Source organism: Jaculus jaculus, chromosome X, assembly GCF_020740685.1.
Source record: "Jaculus jaculus isolate mJacJac1 chromosome X, mJacJac1.mat.Y.cur, whole genome shotgun sequence".
NCBI lineage: Eukaryota > Metazoa > Chordata > Mammalia > Rodentia > Dipodidae > Jaculus > Jaculus jaculus.
In genome coordinates this window covers 113,121,757-113,146,490 of record NC_059125.1, presented here as the reverse complement: position 1 = coordinate 113,146,490, position 24,734 = coordinate 113,121,757, and the positions used below count along the sequence as shown (strand labels likewise).

The 24,734-nt window shown below is 40.5% G+C and overlaps 1 protein-coding gene across 2 annotated transcripts in view; it reads right to left on the bottom strand.

Annotated features, from left to right (window-relative positions):
- Nucleotides 1–24,734, bottom strand: part of Il13ra1 (interleukin 13 receptor subunit alpha 1) — a 74,009-nt gene that overhangs the window by 38,804 nt on the left and 10,471 nt on the right. For both annotated transcript variants that reach the window (XM_045140788.1, XM_045140787.1), the window contains exons 2-4: nt 18,053–18,192; nt 11,440–11,578; nt 8,993–9,113 (exon numbers count right to left, since the gene is read on the bottom strand). In XM_045140788.1, coding sequence (XP_044996723.1) covers nt 8,993–9,113; nt 11,440–11,578; nt 18,053–18,192 — 400 coding nt within the window. The remainder of the gene's footprint in view (nt 1–8,992; nt 9,114–11,439; nt 11,579–18,052; nt 18,193–24,734) is intronic.

Below are 24,734 nucleotides of genomic sequence, written 5' to 3'. Positions count from 1 at the left end.
CCTTTTGCTGTTTTTTTTTTTCAAGGTAGGGTCTCATTCTACTCCAGGCTGACCTGGAATTCACTATGTAGTCTCAGAGTGGCCTTGAACTCATAGCAATTCTCCTTACCTCTACCTTCCGAGTGCTGGGATTAAAGGCCTGCGCTACCACGCCCAGCCTAAAATCACCTTTTATTTTGCTCCCTTCTCTATATTCTATCACCAAATTCTGTTTGCAAAGCTTCTTGGAGTCCCATCATTCTGTGACATTCCCATTGACCTCATTCTTTCAGGATGCATGTTTATCATCCTCGACCTTTGTTATTAATACCCTTTTATTATTGCCACATGAACATTCTAGTAGATAATGGCTTCCTAAATGCCCATGCCACCATATGGCTTTCAATGACTTCCATAAGTATTGCTGGTAGGCTGGGGATGTAGCTCAGTGATTGAGCATTTTCCTCACATATAAAAGAAGTACTGCTTGTGTTCTAAGTCCCACTTCATCTCTACACATGGCTTTCCCACTGTACCTAGCCCAATACAGGCAGAAGGGATTTACTGTTTTTACATTACATTCTTTTTTTTTTTTTTTGCATTAGCTATCAGAGAACTTTGTGTTTTGGGAACTGGCACAAACAGAATCAAGTCTTACATCATTAGTCACAATGGGAGTTGTGCAAAGTTTTTGCAGAAAAGGATGATAATTTTTAAGAAATGATCAAAAAGTAGAGATTCCCAAGCCCTTGACCTGTAACCTCAAAAACATCTGCAGTAATTCAAAACGTGGAATCCTCATACCTTCCAGAGAACCTTACTTGGATTTTTTTTTTCCTGAGCCCAGTAATCAACACTGTGACAGAAATTCTGCACGAGAATTTGTTTTAATGCATATCTATAAACATGGTGTAAATAAGCATTTTAATATAGAAAAAGGTTGCTGTCCTTCATGAGATAGTTAATTTTTATTTTATTTTAATTTTTTTTTGGACCAGGGCCCCACGTAACCTAGCCTGGCCTTGAGCTCACTGTGTAGCTAGGGATGACCTTTGCACTCCTGATCCTCGTGCCCCCACCACCCAAGTGCTGGTATCACAGACACATGCCCATCTAAGAGATAGTTCAAAACCTTTTCCTCCTAGTTGCAAATCTCTGTGGTTTTTGAAAGCAAAATTAAGTCATGACTAGTTTTTGGATCAGACAGCCCTGGAATGTTTTCCACCCACAGACAGAAACTAAAGTATCAAATGATACTTTTCTTACATAACAAAATGAAACTACATATAAAAATAGATTTTAAAAATAATAACAAAACTCCTCTAATGTGCAACCTTTTAAATCCATCTTTTTGTACCCACGGTATCTCATAGACACTCATGGACTACAAATGTGAAATTTTAAAACAATTTTGTTATAATTTAGAAATGATAATAAAAGGCAAATATTGTCTTTGAACAAACTTTTTGAACTTCTTGTGAAATATGTGATGATAATCAATGCTAACAGGCGATTTCTATTAAAATCCTCACACTGGATTCTTCCACAAAAACACAAGGAGGAAATGGGCAAATTAAAGACAGTTTTCCTAACTCTGAAGATGAGTAATATGGAAGAAAATCTCTCAAATTCATTGGTCTGGCGAGTCTATGGCTGTACAGCTCAGGGTCTTTTTAATGCCAGGCTATCCATGCTGAGACAATGATTTTTGAATAATAAAAAAAATGATTCAGCCAGGCGTGGTGGCGCACACCTTTAATCCCAGCACTCGGGAGGCAGAGGTAGGAGGATTGCCATGAGTTCAAGGCCACCCTGAGATGACAGAGTGAATTCCAGGTCAGCCTGGACCAGAGTGAGACCCTACCTCGAAAAACCAAAAAAAAAAAAAAAAAATGATTCCTCATGTTCTGGCTGGATATTAGGGGAGAAATTTGTAGTCATTTGTGTGAAGTAATTTACACCAGCACCTAAGCCATTCTGGGTGCTTGGTAAGAAGCGCCATGCCCTGACTCCCTTGCCTGTGGCTATCACTGGGGAGGATCTGTCTAGAGAACAGCAGGAGAAGAGGAGGTATGGGACTGGAGCCAATTCCATGTGATGGGGAAGAAGACAGTGCCACATGCTGACTATATCTGCAAGGGAGAAGGGATAAATAACAAACACCAGTATCTACAGCCGTCGCCAACTGAGTGCTTACTCTGCTCAGATTGGCAGGTAGCCACAGCTCCAAGCACTTTTCATGTAATAACAGCCCTCAAAACAATCTTATGCAGTCGGTGCTTTAATCACTATCTTCATTTTATAGATTATGAAACTGAGGCTCAGAGAGAGGGCCTTGCCCCAAATCTCATTGTTCATTAAGGATGAGAGTACGGATCTGAACCAAAGCAGAGTGATTCCAAAAGGAACAAGTTGTAAGGTATGAGGAGAGAAGACACAAAATCTATACTAGCACAGTATGCCAGAAATCTGTGAGACTACAGAAATGTTTCATACATGACCACTCAAGCTGATTGATGAATCGGAACCACTAAAGTTTAAACTTCATTAATGTACACAGCCATATGTGCCAGCAGCTCCTGTGTCAAGAAGCACTAGTAAACATTATGTATGCTATGGGAGGATCCTTTGCCAAAGACTCAGTCTGGAAATATAAATGACAAGAAATAGGATCTTTGTTATCTGTTCTCCTTGAGTGCCTATAAACTGCAACTCTCCAGAACATTTCTTGAGCCACCTCTAATTGCTACCCAGTGTGTGCCCTACCAAAAGGTATCATCTGAGGGCTGGAAGTCAATCTGCTTTCAACTGCAACAAGAGTGCACATCACCCTAGAAGAGTACTTTTCAAATTAGGCATTCCATTTTTTTTTTTTTTAGTCATTCATCCCAATGGGATATTCTTAGTGTGATTTGCACTGAGATTTGGTTTATGCTATTTTGTCTTATTAGATTCTCAAAGACTAAGCCATCCTTTACCACCCCAATCCTAGTAGCTGGGTTACCTTCCTGCATAGCCAGTCATGGAATGATAAAATTTCTTTTCTTCTTTTATTTGCCCCAATATAAATATTTCTCCAAAAGATTTCACTGTGGTTTTGTCCAAATGACTCTGGCATTGATAACATAATAAACTCAGGGATGCTACCCATTCCTAAGACATCTTCAAAGCATGTGGTAACAGCTCTCTCTGGACTTCACTGCAGCATCAACAATCAGATGACTCCTAAGGCTTAGTTCTGTTTGCCACAGTGCTACCAAGATTTAGAAAATAGACTCAATCCTCCCTCTCTCTTTCGTTCTTCCTTCTTTCCTTCCTTCCTTCTTGTTCCTTCTCTCTCCTTCCTTCCTTCTTTCTTTTTTCCTTTCTTTCTTTCAATTCCTGAACTTTAGTGTTCCTGCATCATTTGTATTTCCTAAGTCCTCACTCCAACCCTGAGTGTTCTCTAGCTTTGGATCCTACCAGACATTTCACAACTGATTTACAGAATACCTACCATGTGTCAGGCACTGAGGGGAACAAGACACAGCCCACGTTCTCAGAGGAGAACTACCAGTAAGTAAACAGGAAATGACAACACAATGTGTTGAGCACTATGACATGCAAAAGTACAAGGTGCGGTCAGGCACCACTACAGGCTATGTATCCAGACTTGAAAGGTCCGGGAAGGTTTTCTGGAGAGGAAATGGTGTCTGAACTGAGCTGAGGACAAATAAGAGGCATTCGATGAAAGGGAAAGACATGTGCTGTGAGAGGAAGCAGAATGTTTCCATTATTCTGTGTGAATATTCTATTTGCATCCCACTATTCTGTCATTTGAAGAGTTGGTTTGAAGAGCTGAAACAAATTCAATGTAGGCTGGATAGCTGACTGCAAGAGAAGCAGGAGTGGGCAGAGGGAGATGATATGGAAGCTGGAGAGGATGACAGGCACCAAGTCATAAACGCTTTGTCATGTCCAAGAGTTTGGACTTTACCATAAAGCCACCAGGGAACCACAACAGGTTTCAAGTCTGAGCACTATCTTCTGGACACAAAGTAACCATTACCTTATGATCTCATAGCTGAATCTATCACTACCTCCACAAGACTGCCACAAAAATGAGCTCATGAACATTTCAACATGGATGGTGAAAGAGGGCAAAAATCCAGTTCTCAACACAGAAGAGGGTCTTGTTGGAAAGAGGTTGTTCAGTAAAGGGGGATAGGCAAAGGGGGAAACAAAAAGGTATTAGGAGGGGATTATGATCAAATTATATCTTCATGTATGGAAAATGTCACAACAACAAAACAGGAAACAAGAAAAGGAGAGACACCAGGAATCAAAAAATGGGCAAGTGAAACTATAAAACTTCAAATTAGATTTTCTTTTTTACCTTGTTGGGTAGGGAAAAACAAACCTCTAGAAAGAGTCATACAGGGCTGGAGAGATGGCTTAGTGGTTAAGCGCTTGCCTGTGAAGCCTAAGGACCCCGGTTCGAGGCTCGATTCCCCAGGTCCCACGTTAGCCAGATGCACAAGGGGGCGCACGCGTCTGGAGTTCGTTTGCAGAGGCTGGAAGCCCTGGCGCGCCCATTCTCTCTCTCTCCCTCTATCTGTCTTTCTCTCTGTGTCTGTCACTCTCAAATAAATAAATAAATTAATTAATTAATTAAAAAAAAAAGTCATACAATCTCAGTCCACAACACCTGGCTTCCCTGCCATATCAGGCAGACCCTCCTCACCGCTGGGGAGGACAGTGACTGCATGCTACCTGGCAGGTTTTCATTCCAAACGTCATATGGCTTTAGGAGGCGGTTTGAGGAGCCTCACTTCAACATTACACACTGAAATATATATGTATGTATATATTGAAAATCACAGCTGGGCATGGTGGTGCACACCTTTAATCCTAGCACTTGGGAGCAGAGGTAGGAGGATCGCCAAGAGTGTGAGGCTACCCTGAAACTAAATAGTGAATTCCAGGTCAGCCTGGGCTAGAGCGAGACCCTACCCCATAAAACAAACAAAAAAACAAAAATAAAATCACATTGTGTCCCATAAATATGTATAATTCTTATGCTTTTATGTATCACTTAAAAATAAATTTAAATGAAAAGAAAATGTGGAGGGAAGTTGTGTTCTATTTCATGGTCTTGACATGAGTGTTTTAATAGTGTACAAATATTTTGCATGAAATGGACACTCCAGGATTATCTTTATTTTTTTTTAACCTTTGGTAGTACTGGGAATGGAACCTGGGTCTCATGCATGCAAAGTAAGTGCTCTATCACTGAGTCACATTCCCAGCCTGGCTCTGTAGGGTGCAAGGTTGTGGTTATTCATCCCTATAACTTTAGAAGTTCTAGACATAGCTCTCTACCCCTTTTGTCTCAGAACACTTTTATTGAACACTATTGAGGAGGATGAAGTCATATGGAAAGAAAATTTCTGAGCTAAGTTATCCCCTTTCCATACAGTGGTCATAATACCTCACCACCCCCATATCATAGAGGAGAATGAGATGGTGACAGGGTGTATAATGGGTAGCAAAAACAGTCAGGTGGTGGGAAGTAGCTCTAAATCACACTAGAGCCTGTGACCACTAGCTGTATACTTCAAAATCGGGAGTGAAGGGTTTCTCCACATAGAAATGACAACACTTGAGGTTCATGAACATGGAAATTACCCTATTTGATCACTGCACATGACGTGTGTGTGTATGTGTATGTGTGTGTGTGTATATATATATACATACATATACATATATATGTATGTATATGTATATGTATGTATATATATATATATATATATAAATATCCCATAAATATGTTAAAAGCCTTTGTGTCAATTAAAAAATACCCAATGCACTCATGAGGCTTTCAGACCCTTTAGAAAGAGTAGGTAAGCCTGTAAATTCAGCCAGCATGGTAGGACATAGTTGTAAGCCCAGAACTTGAAAGGTAGAGGCAGAAAGAGCAGGAGCTTGAGACCAGCTTTGTGTACATAGCAAGTTTAAGTCCTATCTGAGATATATTGGGCTCTGTCTCAAACAAAAAGTCCAAATAAATTTACCACTTTGAAATGGAGGTGGAGACACATACCTGTAATCCTAGCATTCCAATCACTCCAGAAGTAGAGGCAGAAAATGCATGAGCTTGTGGCCAATCTGAACTAGATACTGAAGTCCTGACCAATCTAACACCAAAAATAAAATAAAAAAAGCTCCTTGTAACATTCTCCACTAGAGACCAACCTCTGAGAAACTTCATATTGGTGCTGTTTGTCCCCTCTTCAAAGACTTCCAGCCTCCTCTGCCACAGTCCCATGATTCTACCCTAACTTCTCTTAAAGGCTTTCCTATACTTCCACAGCAGGATTCAGCATACTCCACACTATTTTGTCATTTTTGTTTTAGAGCATTGGCATCTACCTCTCCTCTATACTTTAAACTTTAGGAACAAAGAGACAGCCTCCTTCTCTGCTACATACTCAATGCCTTACCCATGATGTGTGCTAAGTAAGTGTTTATTGAATTGAATTGAATCTGAATTAACCTGGCCCTTTATTCCTTGTTCTGTGGCTTATTATTTTAGGGAATTTATTCTGAAGGAATTACAAAAAGAAAAAAGAATGATCAAAAACTAATCTGGGTATGATGGCTCATGTCTATAATCTCAGCATTTGGCAGACTAAAGAAGGTGGCTAATCCTGAGTTCTAGGCTAGCCTGGAGTAAGTTCCAAGTCAGCCTGGACTACAGTGAGATCCTGCCTCAAAAGCAAAGCAAGGGCTGGAGAGATGGCAGTTAAAGTGATTGCTTGCAAAGCCTGATGGCCTGGGTTTAATTCCCCAGTAGTAACACATTAGAATTCCCTAATGGGAGAGAAGTGAGAAGTGGAGGATGTTCTTCCTATATACCTTTTGCAATACCATGTAGGTCTATATTTTAAAATATAAAATCGCTGGGCATGTTGGCCCACGCCTTTAATCCCAGCATTCAGGAGGCATAGGTAGGAGGATCTCTGTGAGTTCAGGGCCACCCTGAGATTACACAGTGAATTCATGTCATCTTGGGCTAATGAGACCCTACCTCGAAAACAAAAGATACAAAATCTTAAGTAGATACTTAAAGTAGATGCTACTGAATTAAACCGCTCATTTTTTTATGGGGGCAGGAAATTTTTGTTTTTTATATAAATTTTTGAGGCAAGCCCAACAGACTGGCCTTTAAATATATATATATATATATATATATATATATATATATATATATATATATATATATACATACATACATACATACATACATACATACATACATACATACATACATACATATATATGTAAAATATAAAACTTGTGATGGTTAAGTTTGTGTCAACTTGATCTGTTTAGGAATCCACAGACACTCCTCATAAATTGGTCTCTGAGGTTGCTTCCAGGAAGGATTAACTAAAGGAGGTGAGCCGTTCCCCCAGAGTGGCTGGCCCCTCTCCCAGGGAGGCCTTATCAAAAGCTCTGGGAAGAAAAGTATTCTCCTCCCCTCCCACCTGACTGCCAGTGCTGCTTGTTGCTTGTTGCTTTGCTGTTTTGCTGCTTTCCAGGGTGGACCAAAGACCAGCGTGGAGTGGACTGAAGAGCAGCATCTCTCCAGGACACCTCCAGGCCTTCATTGCTGGGTTGGGACTGCTGAGGCATCCAGCCTCGTGGACTGAGGTTCCTTGACTCTCAGGCATATAACCTGCAGTTGTTGGACTGTTGTAAACTAATCCAACAAATTCCCTTTTAATACAGTTAGTTCTATTGGTTCTGTTCCTCTAGAGAACCCTGACTAATACAATATTTTATTTATTTATTTGAGAGAGAGAAAGTGGCAGAGAGAGAGAGAGAGAGAGAAAGAAAGAGAGAATGGGTCACCAGGGCCTCCAGCCACTGCAAATGAACTCCAGACGCTTGTGCCCCCTTGTGCATCTGGTTTACGTGGGTCCTGGAGAACTGAACCAGGATCCTTTGGCTTTGCAAGCAAGCACCTTATAACCACTAAGCAATCTCTCCCAGCCCCCAACAGACTGGCCTTGTGTGTGTGTGTGTGTGTGTGTGTGTGTGTGTGTGTGTGTGTGTGAGAGAGAGAGAGAGAGAGAGAGAGAGAGAGAGAGAGAGAGAATTGGAATTGGTTCACCAGGGCTTCTGGCTACTATAATCAAACTCTAGATGCCTGTGCCACCTTGGGCACATGTGTGACCTTGTGTGCTTGCATCACCTTGTGCATCTGGCTTACATGGGATCTGGAGAGTTAAACATGGGTCCTTAGGTTTTGCAGGAAAGCACGTTAATTGCTAAGTCATCTCCCCAGCCCTATATTGATTTTTTTAATTGGCATGCTATGTAATAAGTTGCATAATGAATTGCCCATCATCTTGCCTTTGTAGAAAAAGAGTAGGCTGGAGCTGACAATATAATTCAGTAGTGTGATTGCATAGCACATGCAAGACACCATGTTTCAGCTCTACCACCATACATTATAAAAGACTACTCTTGGGCTGGAGAGATGGCTTGGCATTTAAGGTGCTTGCCAGAAAATTCAAAGGACTCAGGTTAGATGCCCCAGTACCCAGGTAAAGCCCGATGCACAAGGTAGTACATACATCTGGAGTTTGTTCACAGTGGCTAAAGTCCCTGGTATACCCATTCTCTCTCTCTCTCTTTCCCTTCTCTCTCTTTGCCTCTTTCTCTCTCAAATAAACAAAAAATAAAATAAAATATTTTTAAAGACTATTTTTTTGTTTGTTTGTTTTGTTTTCGAGGTAGGGTCTCACTCTAGCTCAGGCTGACCTAGAATTCCCTATTTGGTCTCAGGGTGGCCTTGAACTCACGGCAATCCTTCTACCTCTGCTTCCTGAGAGCTGGGATTAAAGATGTATGCCACCACGCCTGGCTAAGACTTTTTTTTTTCTAATGAGGTTGAATCCAAGAGCTCCCAACACAACCATAATCATTGCTCCAGTTAATCTACTGTAAATACAGCAATACTCACCAATAGTAAAGAGTATAATTTGTGTCAGGACTTGTATTCCGTCCAGGGAGCCAGGAACACATCATGTAGCTCAGGTTGTACCAAATGCATTGAAGGTCAGTCACAGCAGAATCAGGATCACCTAGAATATACAGGCACGAGTTTAGGCTCCTGCTTGAAAACAAGCCAACAGCTTGGCAAGTTTTGGGCTTTCTGAGTTTTGGTCAACCCCCTTTAATATAATTCTTTCCAGATCCATTTATTTTCTTGAAATTTACAGAATTTTGCTTTCTTTATTACTGAGTAAAATTCCACTGTGTATATGTATCACATTTTCATTATCTATTCCTCCATGGGTGGGCATCTAGGCCAATTCCATTTTCTAGCTGTTGTGAACACAGCAGCAATAAACTTGGCTGAGCAATTATCTCAGAAGTAGAGTACAGTCTTTAAGGTATATGCCCAGGTTTGGTATAGCTGAGTCATATGGCAATTTTGTTTCTAATTTTTTGAGACACCTCCATACTGATGTCCATGGTGACTGAACTAGTTTGCACTCCCACCAGCAGTAAATTAGGGTTCCTCTTTCCCCATGCCCTCACCCACATTTGTTGTCTTTTTTTCTGGATGAATCATCCTGACTGGAGTGAGATGGTATTTCAAAGTGGTTTGGATTTACATTTCTCTGATGTATATGGATGCTAGACACATTTTAAAATATTTATTGGCCATTTTTTAAGTATACAGGTTTTATTAGATTATAGACAGATCTTAAGAGAAGGAAAGAAGACAGAACTCATACCTAAAGACATGAGAAGGTTTACCAAAATAGGGAAGCTCAGATCTTAAGAGAAGGAAGAAATGCAGAGCTCTTGCCCAAGAGGCGGCAAGAGGAGGTTACTGAAGGGCCATTTATGTTTCTCTATTGTGACCTGCCTGTTCCTCATTCCTCTCTGGTTCTTTGTTGTTGTTGTTATTGTTGTTTGTTGGTTGGTTGGTTGGTTTTGGTTTTGTTTGTTTTGTTTTCAACGCATGGTCTCACTTACCCCAGGCTGACCTGGAACTCACTCTAAAGTTTCAGGTTTTTCTCTAACTCACAGTGATCCTCCTACCTCTGCCTTCTGAGTGCTGGAAATAGAGGCATGTGCCACCATGCCCGGTTACTCTCTATGCGTTTGAATAATGCAAAACAGGTTTTAAAAAAAGAGTGTCTTGGAGAACAAGCTGTGCAGTGCTAGGGTTTGAAGGCAGGAGATGGGGCTTAGCGTGTCTAACCAAGGGACAGAATGATATTAACAAATACCATGTATGCAATATTTAAAACATCATATATACTAAGCCGGGCATGTTGGTGCACGCCTTTAATCCCAGCATTCGGGAGGCAGAGGTAGGAGGATTGCCGTGAGTTCGAGGCCACCCTGAGACTACATAGTGAATTCCAGGTCAGCCTGAGCCAGAGTGAGACCCTACCTCGAAAAACAAAACAAACAAAAAAATATAAAAACATCATATATACTGACAATGCAATTCTCTCAACAATCAGGAGGTAGGTACCATCATCCCTGTCTTACAGATGAGGAAACTGAGGCACAGAGGAATAAATAATTTCCCCCAAGGTCATACAATTTGTAGCTGTCAGAGCTGGGATTTAAACTTAGGTTGTTAGTGTCTAGAAGCCTTACTTTTAATCAGTATATATTCTTCCCTGTATATAAGAGCCAAAATGACCATGGGTGAAGTAATATTGAGGGCAATGATCATCCTCATTATTCCATAGCTTTTCCTTGGACCAGTCATGTACAGAGGCATGCTTATCTTTAACATATTTCCCCAATACATTGTATATACCAAACTTATTTCCATATATCATGAGCAAGATAGAACTATGACTTTCTAAATAAGTAAATAGTATTATTATTTTTTAATTTAATATTTTTTATTTATTCATGTGCAAGCAGAGAGAGAGATACAGAGAACAAATAGAGAAAATGGGTGCACCAGGGGCCTCCAGCCACTGCGCCTTAACTGCTAACCCACCTCTCCAGCCCAGTACTATGGTTTTCTTTAAAGTACAAGGTCTAAACTCTCAAGTTCCAGGGCAAGTCACTCCATTTCCTTCCTCCTCATGAAACAGGTCAGAGTAATAACACATGCCTTACTCACTTAATACATGCTTATTATATTCAATTGAGGGGAGATCTGTGCATGCGCACATATGTGTGTGTGTGTGTGTGTGTGTGTGTGTTCTTTTCAAATTATACAATAACTACTTGGCATTGTTATTCAAGTTGTCTGTGAGCTCCTAGAAGCAGAGACACCCTCGGGCTTATCAGCACCTAGTAAAGTGTTTGACCCTTATGAGACTCAGCAAGATATGAGCATTAAATGGATTTATAAACAATAAACATAAGCAAATGGAGCACTTGGATACTTTCTAAACACTAAGAGATTAAATTTTAGATTGTTACCTTCAGGGGGTAAGATGCACTTTTCCACCAAGATACTTGGCTTCTCACTTTCATTCGCACTACACTGGGACCCCACCTGCAGACAGATCTTCTCATTTAGGGCTACTTCCATTTCACGATGAGTTTCTGGAGCAATTTGCTGAGGTCAGAAAATTAAGACAAAAATATTGCTATAGTAAACACACAAAAGACATTTAAATAGTAAAGTTCAAATATATAAGAAAATGGTACATTCTCAAATGATATTCCTCAGTGATTCACAAACGGGAGTAATTTTACTCAATTGCCATTCCTGAAGACATTCAGTAGTGTCTAAGGCCATTTCTGGTTGTCATAACTTTAAAAAGGAGACACTTCTAGCATGTAATGAGTATGGCCAGGTATGATACTAATATCCTACAGACAGCTCAGTCTTCTTCTACCATTGAGAATTATCCTGCAACAAATGTTAGTAGTGACACCATCAAGAAACACTAGTAGCTAACTTACTCTCCATTGGAGAATCTGCTTCTCTTTTTCAGATAGATGTAGATCCTAAGGAGAGAGCCACCCCATCATACCTCAAAAGGGCCCCAGCTGAAACTAAGAAAAACTGGTGAAACAAGCAAGGGTGCTGTTTTCCTGGTGAACTGGGAACCAGCACAAGGGTGAAGGAGATCAACACAGAGAAAAATCAACTCCCACCAAATCAGACAGCCAGAGACCCAGAGGCCCCCAACACCTCATTACTGAAGCAGATCCAAAATGAACCCAACATGGCTCAGGGAAATTTTGCGGAAGAGGGGGCGGAAAGAATGTCAGAGCCACATGTTGGGTCATGATATGCAGAGACATTTATCCTACCCATAACTGAGGGCTAACTCCACAATGCATGACCCATATACCTCAACATGGAGGGGCTAAGGGGAGGGGGTAGGTCATGGATGAGCCTAATAATGGTACCAAACTGACTGTATTTGCTGAATACAAAACTAATTAATAAAAAAATTAAAAAATTAAAGCAATAAAAAACACTAGTATAGACACAGATCGTTTCCCACATTTAACTGTATAAACATCATAAAATTTACCTACAATAAGTCTACCATGATAACATCAACTTTCTAAAACAAATTAAAGGAACCAGCATATGATTACCAAAATTAAATTCCAAGCTAATGTTCTTTGGTTTCCACATGCACACACATGGGACATGTGTGTCTACTCACACACATGTTTGAATTCAGACTCTAATGGTCATGTTTAACTCTGAGGACTGAGGGCCTCCAAAGAGACACTTTTTTTCAATGCATATTTTATTTTTCTCTGCTATTTGACTATAAGTTTGAAGGACTGTTAAATGCACTAATATGCTTATTAGGAAAAGTAGATAAGGTTTGTGAATCACAGAGACCAACTTACACACATCATACAGCAGATAGCATATGTTAACACAAAAATCACAAATTTTATTATGATTTGGGATAATGCCATCAAAGGGCTCTCTAGGAAACATTTCTGAAGGTGAAAGAGTTGGGATAGTTAGGAATGGAACTGTTTTTAATCAAAGCTCCAAGAAGCACATTTCCTGTTTTGCAATAATTTCTGATTCATGTTCCTGACAGTATTTCCTTTCATATGATCTGGGTGGCCATGGAGGGGAAAGCTGGTCACAATGAAGGGGAAATTTGCTCCATCTAGCACCCCAAGTACATATTGTGACATTTCATGTGCCTGCATGCAGACTGAGATACCTCTAAAACCAGAACATGAGAATACCCTCAAAAAGGCAGCTGGCAAATCACCAATGAGTATACCAGAGTAATAACATGAGTATAGAGACAGATTAGTTTTTAGGCACAATTATGATAACATTCTTGAAAGGGGAGTAGGTCAGAAAAGAGAGAACTTTGAATAAAATCCTGGCTGGGAGAAAAGAGGCAATGATTTAGCCATGTGGACATGGAGAATCCAGTATAGTTTTGGTTATCCTCAGTGGGGCCTCTAACTATTCATAGCCAAGGATATTTTCACAACGAATTCCTGATTCCTTGCCAAGAAACCTCCTTTATCATTTGGCTTCCCATATAGGCTCTGCCTGTTGGGATGGAATGTACCATTTGACAGAAGTCTTCCTGGAATGCTTCCTTACTTTAATTTCCATGGTAAAGTAAGGATTGGCCCTTGACATATGGATGTATGCCAAGGAAACATTTCTGAGCCAATGAAGTTGGACACCTGTCTTTAGGAGTGTGATAAGTGTGGCAGAATGGCTTCTAATGTGAGTTTCATCAACTTCACTATTTTACTAATTACAGCCCAGAAATGAGTCATGATAACTCAAGGATCCTTCATAACTCTTGCTCTGGGGCTGTATTTAGCTCTGTGAAGACACCATGCCAAACATTGTGAGTTAGGGCTGTGGGAGTAATGCAGTAGTACAGTGCTTGTCTAGCAAGTGTGAGGCTCTGGGTTCAATCCTCAGTATTGAAATTGTACTATTAAAAAATTTAAGCATGTTTGAATTTTAAAAGTAATTTTTAAAATACCACAAATTAGGACCATGGGGGGGGAAGAATCTCAGTTCTCTTACTATATCAAATATTATTCCACTTAGAGAACTAAATAATTTTATTACATAAACATTTTAATATAGTGGAATCTTTGGGTTAAAAATGCTTTAGTAGGGCTGAAGAGTTGGCTTTGTGTGGTTAATGTACTTGCCTGTGAAACCTAAGGAGCCAGGATCGATTCCCCAGTAGCCATGTAAGCCAGATGCACAAGGTGGTGCATGTGTCTGGAGTTCGATTGCATTGACTAGAGGCCCTGGTGTGCTCATATTCATATTCTCTCTCTCTCTCTCTCTTTCTCTATCGATTAAATAATTAAATATATAAAATATTTTAAAAAGTAAAAATACTTTAGTATCTAAATTTGAATATTATCTTTTTAGTATATAAGTAACAGCTCAGAATAAAAATTAAATCTCCTTCCAAGTCAGGCATGGTATACACTCCTGTAATCAATGCAATTGGAAAGTAGAGGAAGGAGGATATGGACCCCGTTTCAAATAAATATACCTTTCTAAATTCAAGGTAAACAATATTGAATTGCTATGCATAAAGTGGGGACTCTGTGTATCAATCATTACCAAGTCAAACATGTCTCTCTTTGATCAGACAAGGAACTACATTCTTCCCAGCTCCTGATGATAGATGTGTGACTTTCAGCTCTGATGAATCATTCTACTGGTAGCTGCTATGAGAGTATTCTCCACCCATCAGAGAATCATGCCTGATTTGAGAACTTAACAAAAACCAAGTTTACAGTTTTGAACTTGTCTGTCCCCCTAAAGACCAATGTCCACTTGGCTCCATTACATCATTTCCAACTACAAAGTTCCTTTCTTAGCAGAAAAGGGAGTCAGCCTTGGTTTCTGCCTCTCTACATGTCTAGACGGAAGAGCCTTTGAATAATTTACTCAGTGGGACTTCCCTATCTCTTGTGATAAAATATACCTAAAATATGTTGCCAAAACCACCTTCTAGTTGCCAGATGAGGGAATTAATAGACATGGATAAAACAGTGGTGGAAGACAATCACTGATGCTAGTTTTTGCCACTTGAAAAATCATCTGCAAATCTCTGTCTGTCATCTTGATAGACCTCCCATGGAAAGACTAAAAATGGCATGCACAGCTTATCTAATTCATCGTGGAACCACTGGACATCTGCCTACCCCTCTACCATGTGCAAACCATCCTGATATCTCTGCTCAAGATCCTCAAGGATATGCACAGTTCTGCTTTGCTTATGATGTTGACTTGGTATCCCAAGGGCAAGAAGAGAAAAGGAACATTGTCGTACTACACTCCATTTTGTCCCATAAGAATGGCAAGCTCATATGTTTTTTTTTTAAATTAATTTATTTATTTATTTGAGAGCGACAGACACAGAGAGAAAGACAGATAGAGGAAGAGAGAGAGAATGGGCGCGCCAGGGCTTCCAGCCTCTGCAAACGAACTCCAGACGCGTGCACCCCCTTGTGCATCTGGCTAACGTGGGACCTGGGGAACCGAGCCTCGAACTGGGGTCCTTAGGCTTCACAGGCAAGCGCTTAACCGCTAAGCCATCTCTCCAGCCCAAGAATGGCAAGTTCATATGTTTTGACCTAAAAATAATAATATTAATATCAGCTAGTAATCATTTATGCACCAACTATATCAGGTTCACTAAAGACTTTGTCTTCTTTAATATACTTGCCATCCACTTAAACAAATACTATTATTATCCTCCACATCCCCACATGTTTAAAACAATGAAATGTGTGTTCCAACAGGTTAAATGAGTTATTCAACACAACAAAGCTATAAAGGGGAACAAACAAATTTTCAAGACTCAATTCTATTTGATTGCACTGCCTCCTAAGGTTCTCTTTAAATATATATATTTATGAGGAAGAAAAAGGCACAGAAAGAGAGAGGGGGAGGGAGAGGCAGAGAATGGGCACACCAGGACCTCTAGCTACTGCAAACAAATTCCAGACACATGTGCCACCTTGTGCATCTGGCTTTACATGGGTACTGGGGAATCAAACCATGGTCCTTAGACTTTGCAAGCAAGTGCTTTAACTGCTAAGCCATCTCTCCAGCCCCCCTTTAATTCTAAATTTCTGTATGTGCACTGAAGAATTGGCTGGCTCCATTTCTTGGAATAATCAACATTTCTGTCTGACATCCTCGACAAGCTAATGGAGAGCTGAAAGGTAACCTCTCATCAGAGTTTTAATTAAACTCAAATGGCTGGAGGATCTACACCAAAAGGAGCTTTAATGTGTTTTACAAGGCTGAACTACCAGAAACCAGCACTAAGACTTCAAATGTGGGCCCTTTTTCAGGGGACAAGAGAAAGCCATTAGTACATAAGAGGAGCTTGGGTTTCACAGCTAAGTATCATCAGCACGTAGCATATTAGACAACCTGAATCTTAAGTAGTTCTGATAAACCTCAACTTTTCAGCAGCTAATATCTAAGCCATAGTTAACACCTCAGCAGGGAAAGGGATAGGAAGGCAGAGTGGAATTATTTCCTCTGGAAGAAGAGCCTGTTCCAATCTCACGGTTAAAGTTTCACATTCATTATTTTCTGTGGACCAACAAGCTAGAGGAGTGGTCAAGGGCAAGTCTATACACAAGCACATGGAAGCACTGAGAGGGTGAGCTGCTTATCACAGCCAAGGGGCCAGGTGAGAGGTGTGTTAACCAGAATCTAGTTCGCCCATGTCTTCCTGCCACCAAAGTTCATTGGAAAGTGGTGGTGTCATAATCCACTAATCCAAAGTACTGCCACTAATAAAAGCTTCTAATTTTGCCACCTTGCAATCCTGACCAATTCAACCCCAAACACCTCTCCCTCACCACACACAACAAAAGAAGGTTTAAACATATAAAAGAATTGAATAGATTTACTGTAAGAACCAGAATTTTTCCAATCCTGTCAACAAAAATTCATTTAAATCAACTGATTACATCTAATTTTAAAAGTTTAAGTTTCCTCCCATTTTCCCACAGGCATCAGGAAACCTTCTAAGTCCACCCACCACCAATATCTTGTTTTTCCACTTTCCAACTGACCATTAATTTTTAGAATCACAGTTCTTGTCTCTCTGTCTATACACGTAATTAGCAAGTTGACAAATAACAAATTTCCCTGGAAATTGAGTGTTATATAGATACAAGGTGATACAGCTACAAGCAAGAACGTAAGAACAATTTTTTGGTGTATATGTGTGGTTTGTGCATGTTCATATATGTTCAGGTGCAAATGTATGTACAGATGCACATGTAAGTGTGTACACATGTGTGTGGAGGTCAGAGGTTAATGTCTTCCATAATAGCTTATCCACTTTATTCTTTTTGAAATAGGTCTCCCACAGAACCTGGGACTCACCAATGCAGTTAGAATAGCTAGCCAGCAAGTCCTGGGGAATCCTTCTGTCTCTGCCTCCACAGTTCTGGGATTACAAACATATACTATCATCCCTGGCTTTTACGTGGGTGCTGGGGATCTAAATTCAGGTTCTCATGTTTGTACAGCAAGCACTTTACCCAAGAACAATAAAAAAAAAATATTTGCAAGCAAAGAGAGACAGAGAGAAAAGACACAGGCAGAGAGAGAATGGGCACACCAGGATCTCTAGCCACTTCAAATGAACTCCGATGCATGCACCACTCTGTGCATCTGGCATTATGTGGCTACTGGGAAATTAAACCCAGGTTGTTAGGCTTTGCAGGCAAGTGCCTTAAACACTGAGCCATTCCTCCCTCCATGCCCCCAAGAACAACAACATAATTATTTAGGTGCTTAAAAGAGATACTTAGTATTTTCTATCAGAGAAATTTCAATTACATTAAATGATCAAATAATTAGCAATTTTTTTTTACTGTTTTAATTTCATCAATAGCCTTTTCTATACTCTTCCTCAACGGAAATTTGAATACAACTCAAAATAAATTCCTGCTCTGAAGTAAGAGTAGAATTCCCACTTTGAAGTAAGATTAGAATTTGACTCATTCTTGGCTTCGAGCCATAGTATTCACTTTACCTCAGCAATAGCACATGTTCTAGCAAACTTACCTTATCCTGTTTGTCACCAAAATGACTAAAATACCTGAGACTACAGTTTGGACTGGCTCTCTCAGGAGGACTCCATGTCCATATTACTGTGCACAGGTTTTCAACAGAGACACTCAAATTCGTCACAGGTGGCTGAGTTTCTGTTCAAATCAAACATATGGAAAAAATGTTTTATCATTGCCAGCAAGATTTTTAATGGTTCATTTAACACAGTCTCCCACATCGTAGAGGCAAAAAACAATAACAAAGCTTAGGTAACAATACCTAACACTTACTGACACAGTCACTGTTATGTAATTACTTGCACATATTAATCTGCTGAATCCTCACAGCAAACTTTGAGAGAGGGACAACTGTTAATCTCCTGTTAAAGATGTAGTTACTGGCTGGGCAAAGTAGCTCATACCCATAATCCCAGCACTCAGCAGGCTAAGGCAGGAGGATTGCCAAAAGTTGAGACCTGTATGGGCTACATAGTAAGTTCCGGGCAGCCTGAGCAACAGAATAAGACCTTGTCTCAAAATAAACAAAATTAACAACAACAACGTGACTAAGGTCCAGGGAGGTCAGTAGCTAGCTCAGTCTCTTTCTCCACAACCTATGATCAGTCAACAGCAGAGCTGGGATTACAACATAGGAAATGTAGCTTTAATGTCAAATTCTTTATATTTGTGAGACAGAATCTCATGTAGTCCAAGGTGGCCTTGAACTTACTTTGTAGTTGAGGCTGGCCTTGAACTCCTGACCATCCTGCTTCCACTTCCCAAGTGCAAGCATTACAGGTGTTTACCACTACATCCAACTCGTGTGTGTGTGTGTGTGTGTGTGTGTGTGTGTGTGTGTGTGTGTGTTGCTGAGGATAGAATCCAGGGATTCCTGCATGACAGGCAAGTGCTCTATCACTAAACTCCACACCCAGTCCCAAGGTCATACTCTTCCTTATATTGTTTCCTTAGTATCCATGAAAGACTGATTCCAGGACCCCCTGAGAATATCAAAATCTGTAGGTGCTCTACAAAATGGTGTAGGGTTTGCATAGAACCTGCATATGCCTTTCCATAGACTTCAAATAATCTCCAGATTACTTATAATTCCTAACTCAATGTAGCCACTACATAGATCATTGATAAGGGACCTATGCACACAGCACCAAATGTACCTTTTATATTGTAACTATAGAGAAGAGTATACTTTTAAAAAAATATTCTATTTGTGTATTTATTTGCAAGTAGAGAGGGGAGAGAGGAGGGAGAATGGGTGTTCTACAGCCTCCTGCCATTGCAACCAAACTCCAGACACATGAGCCACTTTGTGCATCTGGCTTTACATGGGTCCTGGGAAATCAAACCCAGGCCATCAGGCTTTGTAAGCAGCACTTCAGCTGCTGAGCCATCTCCCTAACCCCAAGAGTATACTCTAATACTAGCATTTCCAGCTTGTCCTATTCCAGGAACTGGGGGCTCCCTACACTTGGGATCCACATTTCAATCAAGACATTGTATCTCAACAGTCCTGTGAGTTTATGAAACTCATCTTCCATTGTACTTGCTAAGCTAACATGATCTTGTCCTTGGTTTGTTTTTTAATATAGTTTTCCAAAGAAGTACAAGAAAGAGGTTTAGTAGCCTTTGTTGCTCCCCTGAGGTCTGACACTTAGCAGCTGGAGCTGGACCTTGAACTAGTCTGAAGAGGGAAGGGAAAAAGAAGAAACTGAAATACCATTTTAAACTTTGTTGAGGACTTCTCCTTAAGATCAGGACTATCAAAGTCACAATCCCAAAACTGGGAGGGAGTATACAGAAATTCTCTGTCTTATTCTTCCAACTTTTCTGTAAGTCAAAAACTATTCCCATGCTGGAGAGATGGCTTAGGGGTTAAAGTAGCTACCTGCTAAGCCTAAGGACCCAAGTTCAATTCCCCAGTACCCATGTAAGTCAGATGCACAAGGTAGTACATGAGTTTGGAGTTCGTTTTCAGTTGCTGGAGGCCCTGGTGTACCCATTTTTTCTCTCTAAATAAATAAATAAATAAAATATTTTTTACAGTGTTCCAAATAAATTTTATTAAAGTTCTCTTAAAATTAATTATAGTCAGTAAATGGGTATATTATGACTATCAAACTGCCCTCTAAACACTTGTGTTTATGCCCCATATATTAATGCTGCTCTCACTTTTGGTTAGAGACTCTTTCCCTTTTCAGATGGAGGTAACCACTGGGGTGATTCAAAATGGCCAAAGTGATGAAAAGAAGTGAAAGTGGAGTGTTCAGCACTGAGACTTCTCTATCATACCCTACAAGGCTCAGGGAAAGAATGTAAGAGTCAAAGGAAAGGGAGAACTGCTTACAATGCTGTCATCTAGACACAAAGTGACTTTGGCATTCATGACTTCACAGTGGCTGAAGCTACCTACACAAGAAGAAGCTACCTACATAAAAGGAGGGGGGAAATGATGGCATCAAAATAGAAAAGGGGGTTCAGTAGAGAGGGGACTTAAGGGAGAAGTACTGAAAGGGAATTATGATCACGGTATATTATCTATTTTATGCAAGTTGTCAATAAAAAAGTTAAAAAATTTATCCAGGCACGTTAGGCATGCTTGTGTTCTAAACACTTAGAAGATATAGGCAGGTGGATCTACAGTTAAACACCAGCCTGGGCTACACATGGAGAACCCCCCCCATCTCATAAATCAAACTAAACCAATAACAAGAAAAAAATAGCCAACAAAATAAATACTAATTCCCTAAGGACTGAGGGGTTAGCTCAAAAGAACATTTGCCTAGTGTTTGTGAAGCCCTGGGTTCTATCCCTACTACTGCAAATAATAATGACAACTATTATTATTTAAGGACTATAATTATAGTATTTTAGCAAATTATATAGTTAAATTGTATACTCTACATTAACACCTTGGATTACACTGAGTTATAAAATTAGCAATACTTCTACCATGAGAAAAACTTCATTTGCCCAAACAGCAATCCCACAGGCAATATGTTATTGAGGTTTCCCTAATAGTCAATTTCATACATAGCAGCTCAAAAGGCCCTTGACCCTTAATATTCATTCTCTGTCCTGACTCTGCTGTGGATAGTTTTTTCCTAAGGCCCAGCTACAGGAAGGAACAGCCCTGAGCAGGACAATGCCTTGCCAAAACGGGGAATACCCAATGCACTGCCTGAAAACTAAACTAGTAGACAGCTATGGTGGTTCATACCTGTAATTCTAGCACATGGGAGACAGAGGTAGGAAGATCACCATGAGTTTACGGTCAACCTGAGCTGCACAATGAGCTTTGGTCCAGCCTGAGCTACAGTATGAGCCCCTGGCTCAAAATCAAACAAAACCACAAAGCTAATGACTGGAAACAACAATGGCTCAGGAAGTGGGTCACTACCTAGAATTTTAACTGATTTTTAGGAGTCTATGGCTATTCTTCTTGGGACTTCTTACAATCAAGTCAAAGGTATTTCTAAAGAGAAATCATCTGTCAGGTAGAAAGCCTTTAATAATTTTTTTGTCCCTTCTGGAGACGATATCTAATTTTGGACAATCTATCTGCTTTAAACAGCAATTTCCAGAAATACATTTGAACAGAAATCAAAGATACCTGATTTGATACTCCCTATCATTCTACCCACCCATGTTTCTCCCACATAAAACAATTAGGACCTGATTAAAAATAATACTGCTTATTAATGGTTCACTTGAATTAGACTCCAACCTTTAAGGAAACCTTAGATATTTAAACCCTGGTATGTTTGTTGCTGTGTTTATTTGTTTGCTTGTTTGAGACAGAGTCTTAGTCTGTAACCCAGGCTGGGTTAGAACTCACTAAGTAGCTCAGATTGGCCTCAAACCTGCAGAGGTCCTTCTCCTTCAGCCTCCTGAGTGCTGGGCTAATCCTTAATTTTATTTTATTTTATTTATTTATTTATTTGTTTGTTTGTTTTGTTTTGTTTTTCGAGGTAGGGTCTCACTCTAGCTCAGGCTGACCTGGAATTCACTCTGTAGTCTCAGGGTGGCCTTGAACTCTTGGCAATCCTCCTACCTCTGCCTCCCAAGTGCTGGGATTAAAGGCGTGCGCCACCACACCCGGCTCTAATCCTTATTTTTTAAATTATTTTTATTTATTTGACAGAGAGAAAGATAGAGAGAGAGAGAGAGTGGGCGCTCCAGGGCCTCCAGCCACTGCAAATGAACTCCAGACACATGTACCACCTTGTGCATCTGGCTAACGTGGGTCCTGGGGAATGGAACCTGGGTCCTTTGGCTTTGCAGGCAAACACCTTAACCACTAACCCATCCCTCCAGCCTGCTAATCCTTATTTTTAAACCTTAGTTCTGAAGCAGAACAAGAGCCTGTCCTGTTTCCAATCTCTCAAATGTGATTAGATTAAATTTTTTCCATCTTTTGTGAAATGTCATTTAGTCAGATCTTCTATCTCATTTGTGTTTTAGGCTACACAGAACTACCTGGTACATTCACGTCTTCTTATAGTTCCTTTATAACTGTTGAGATTCAGTGTCCTACACTTTAAAATATATACATGGATTCTGGGAAGCTGGCAGAAGAGGAAGCATCAGCAATATGTCTTCCCACCTACACAACAAGCAAATTGACAGAATTGCCTGTTGTACTGTAATCCTTGCAACTCAGGAGTTGGAGGCCAGCTTGGGCTACATAGTGAGTTCCAGGATATCCTGGGCTACAGAGTAAAACCCTGTCTCAAAAAACAAAAGTTGGGCTGGAGAGATGGCTTAGGGGTTGAGTGCTTGCCCACGAAGCCTAAGGACCCCGGTTCGAGGCTCGATTCCCCAGGACCCACGTTAGCCAGATGCACAAGGGGGCACATGTGTCCGGAGTTCCTTTGCAGCGGCTGGAGGCCCTGGTGCACCCATTCTCTCTCTCTCTCTCTCTCTCTCTCTCTCTCTCTCTCTCTCTCTCTCTCTCTCTGCCTCTTTCTCTCTGACTGTCACTCTCAAATAAATAAATGAAAATACACAAAAAAAAATTTTTTTAAAAAGTTGTTCCAGGTCAGCCTGGGCTAGAGGGAGACCCTACCTTGAAAAACTAAAAAAAAAAAAAAAAAAGTTTCTAATTTCTTTGTATTGCTTGTTGATAGCCTGACAGATGCCAGGCAACATTATGACATAGCCTGACTAGATATGTAGCTCATACCTGTAAGCCCAGTACATGAGGGGATGAAGTAGGAGGACTGCCATGAGTTGATGGCCGCTGTGTACTACAAAGTGAGATTCTTTCTCAAAAAGAAAAGAAAGAAAATATAAAATACAAAACAAGACAGTGCTGGGGACATGGATCACTACAAAGCCTGCTGGCCGCAGCCACCCATGTAAAGCCAAATGGGCATTTGTTTGTAGCAGCAAGAGACTGTGACATGCACACACATGGGCAGGACACACATACAAATAAAATTTTTTAAAGAAAATAAACTCTCTTGTGTAACTATTTTGAGACTGTAGAAGTTACTGAAGGTTTGACATTTTCAGAGAATGGTTTGGACCAGGTAAATTGCTGTTTAATTTGAATCCATGTTTGGTCAGTTTTAACTTTCAGCCTAGCAGTGGCTAATTATTTAGCACCCTGTATAGGTAGATGTGCACTAGACTAGATGTCATACGGTTTGCTGGAGTCAGGGTAGGAAAAGAGGACCATGCCAGGGCTGGAGAGATGGCTTAGTGGTTAAGCGCTTGCCTGTGAAGCCTAAGGACCCCGGTTCGAGGCTCGATTCCCCAGGACCCATGTTGGCCAGATGTCCAAGGGGGCGCATGCGTCTGGAATTCATTTGCAGTGGCTGAAGGCTCCGGAGCGCCCATTCTCTCCCTCTCTCTCTCTCTCTCTCTCACCCTCTCTCTCTGTGTCACTCTCAAATAAATAAAAATAAGAAAAGAACAAACAAAAAAAAGGACCATGCCATGTTACATACTAGTGATTTCTATTCTGATCACTGATTGCCACTTCTGACTACAGAAGCAAGGACACAAAGGCCAAGGCCATTGTTGTTTGACACTGCCCTCAGCATTTTAAGTTCCCCCCTCTTCCAGGGGGTTTAAAGTACTGGCACCCTTCCTCTTCCTCTTTCTTCTCCTCCCTCTCTTTGGAAGCCAAACATTAAAGACTAGGACATTCAAAAACTGAAGCACATATGAGGATAACTTCCAGGGCATTTAAAATATTGGCAACTTTCCTCTCCCTCATTTTCCTCCTTTGCCCCTTTTGGAAAGCAGACATTAAAATGAGGACATTCAGAAATCACTGCATGTATGGGGGAAAATAGAAAGGAACTTGCTATACTCACAGGTAGTTCCCCAAATACCTGAGAAAATTTTTTGATTTAAAAAAATATTTATTTGAAAGCAGAGAGGGAGATAGGAGAGACACAGAGAGAGGGGCATGCTGGGGCCTCCTGCCACTACAAATGAACTCCAAATGCATGTGCCACTTTGTGCATCTGGTTTTATGTGGGTGCTGGGGAATCATACCCAGATGATTAGGCTTTGCAGGCAAGCAGCTTAACTGAGGAGCCATCTCTCCAGCCCCAAAATTTTGATGTTTATATCAAGCTGGTCCTCAACATAGTGACTGTCTACAAAAAATAAATATAAATATGTTTTTTAAACCTGCAAAAGGTAAAGGACCTGCTTTCCAGAATCAC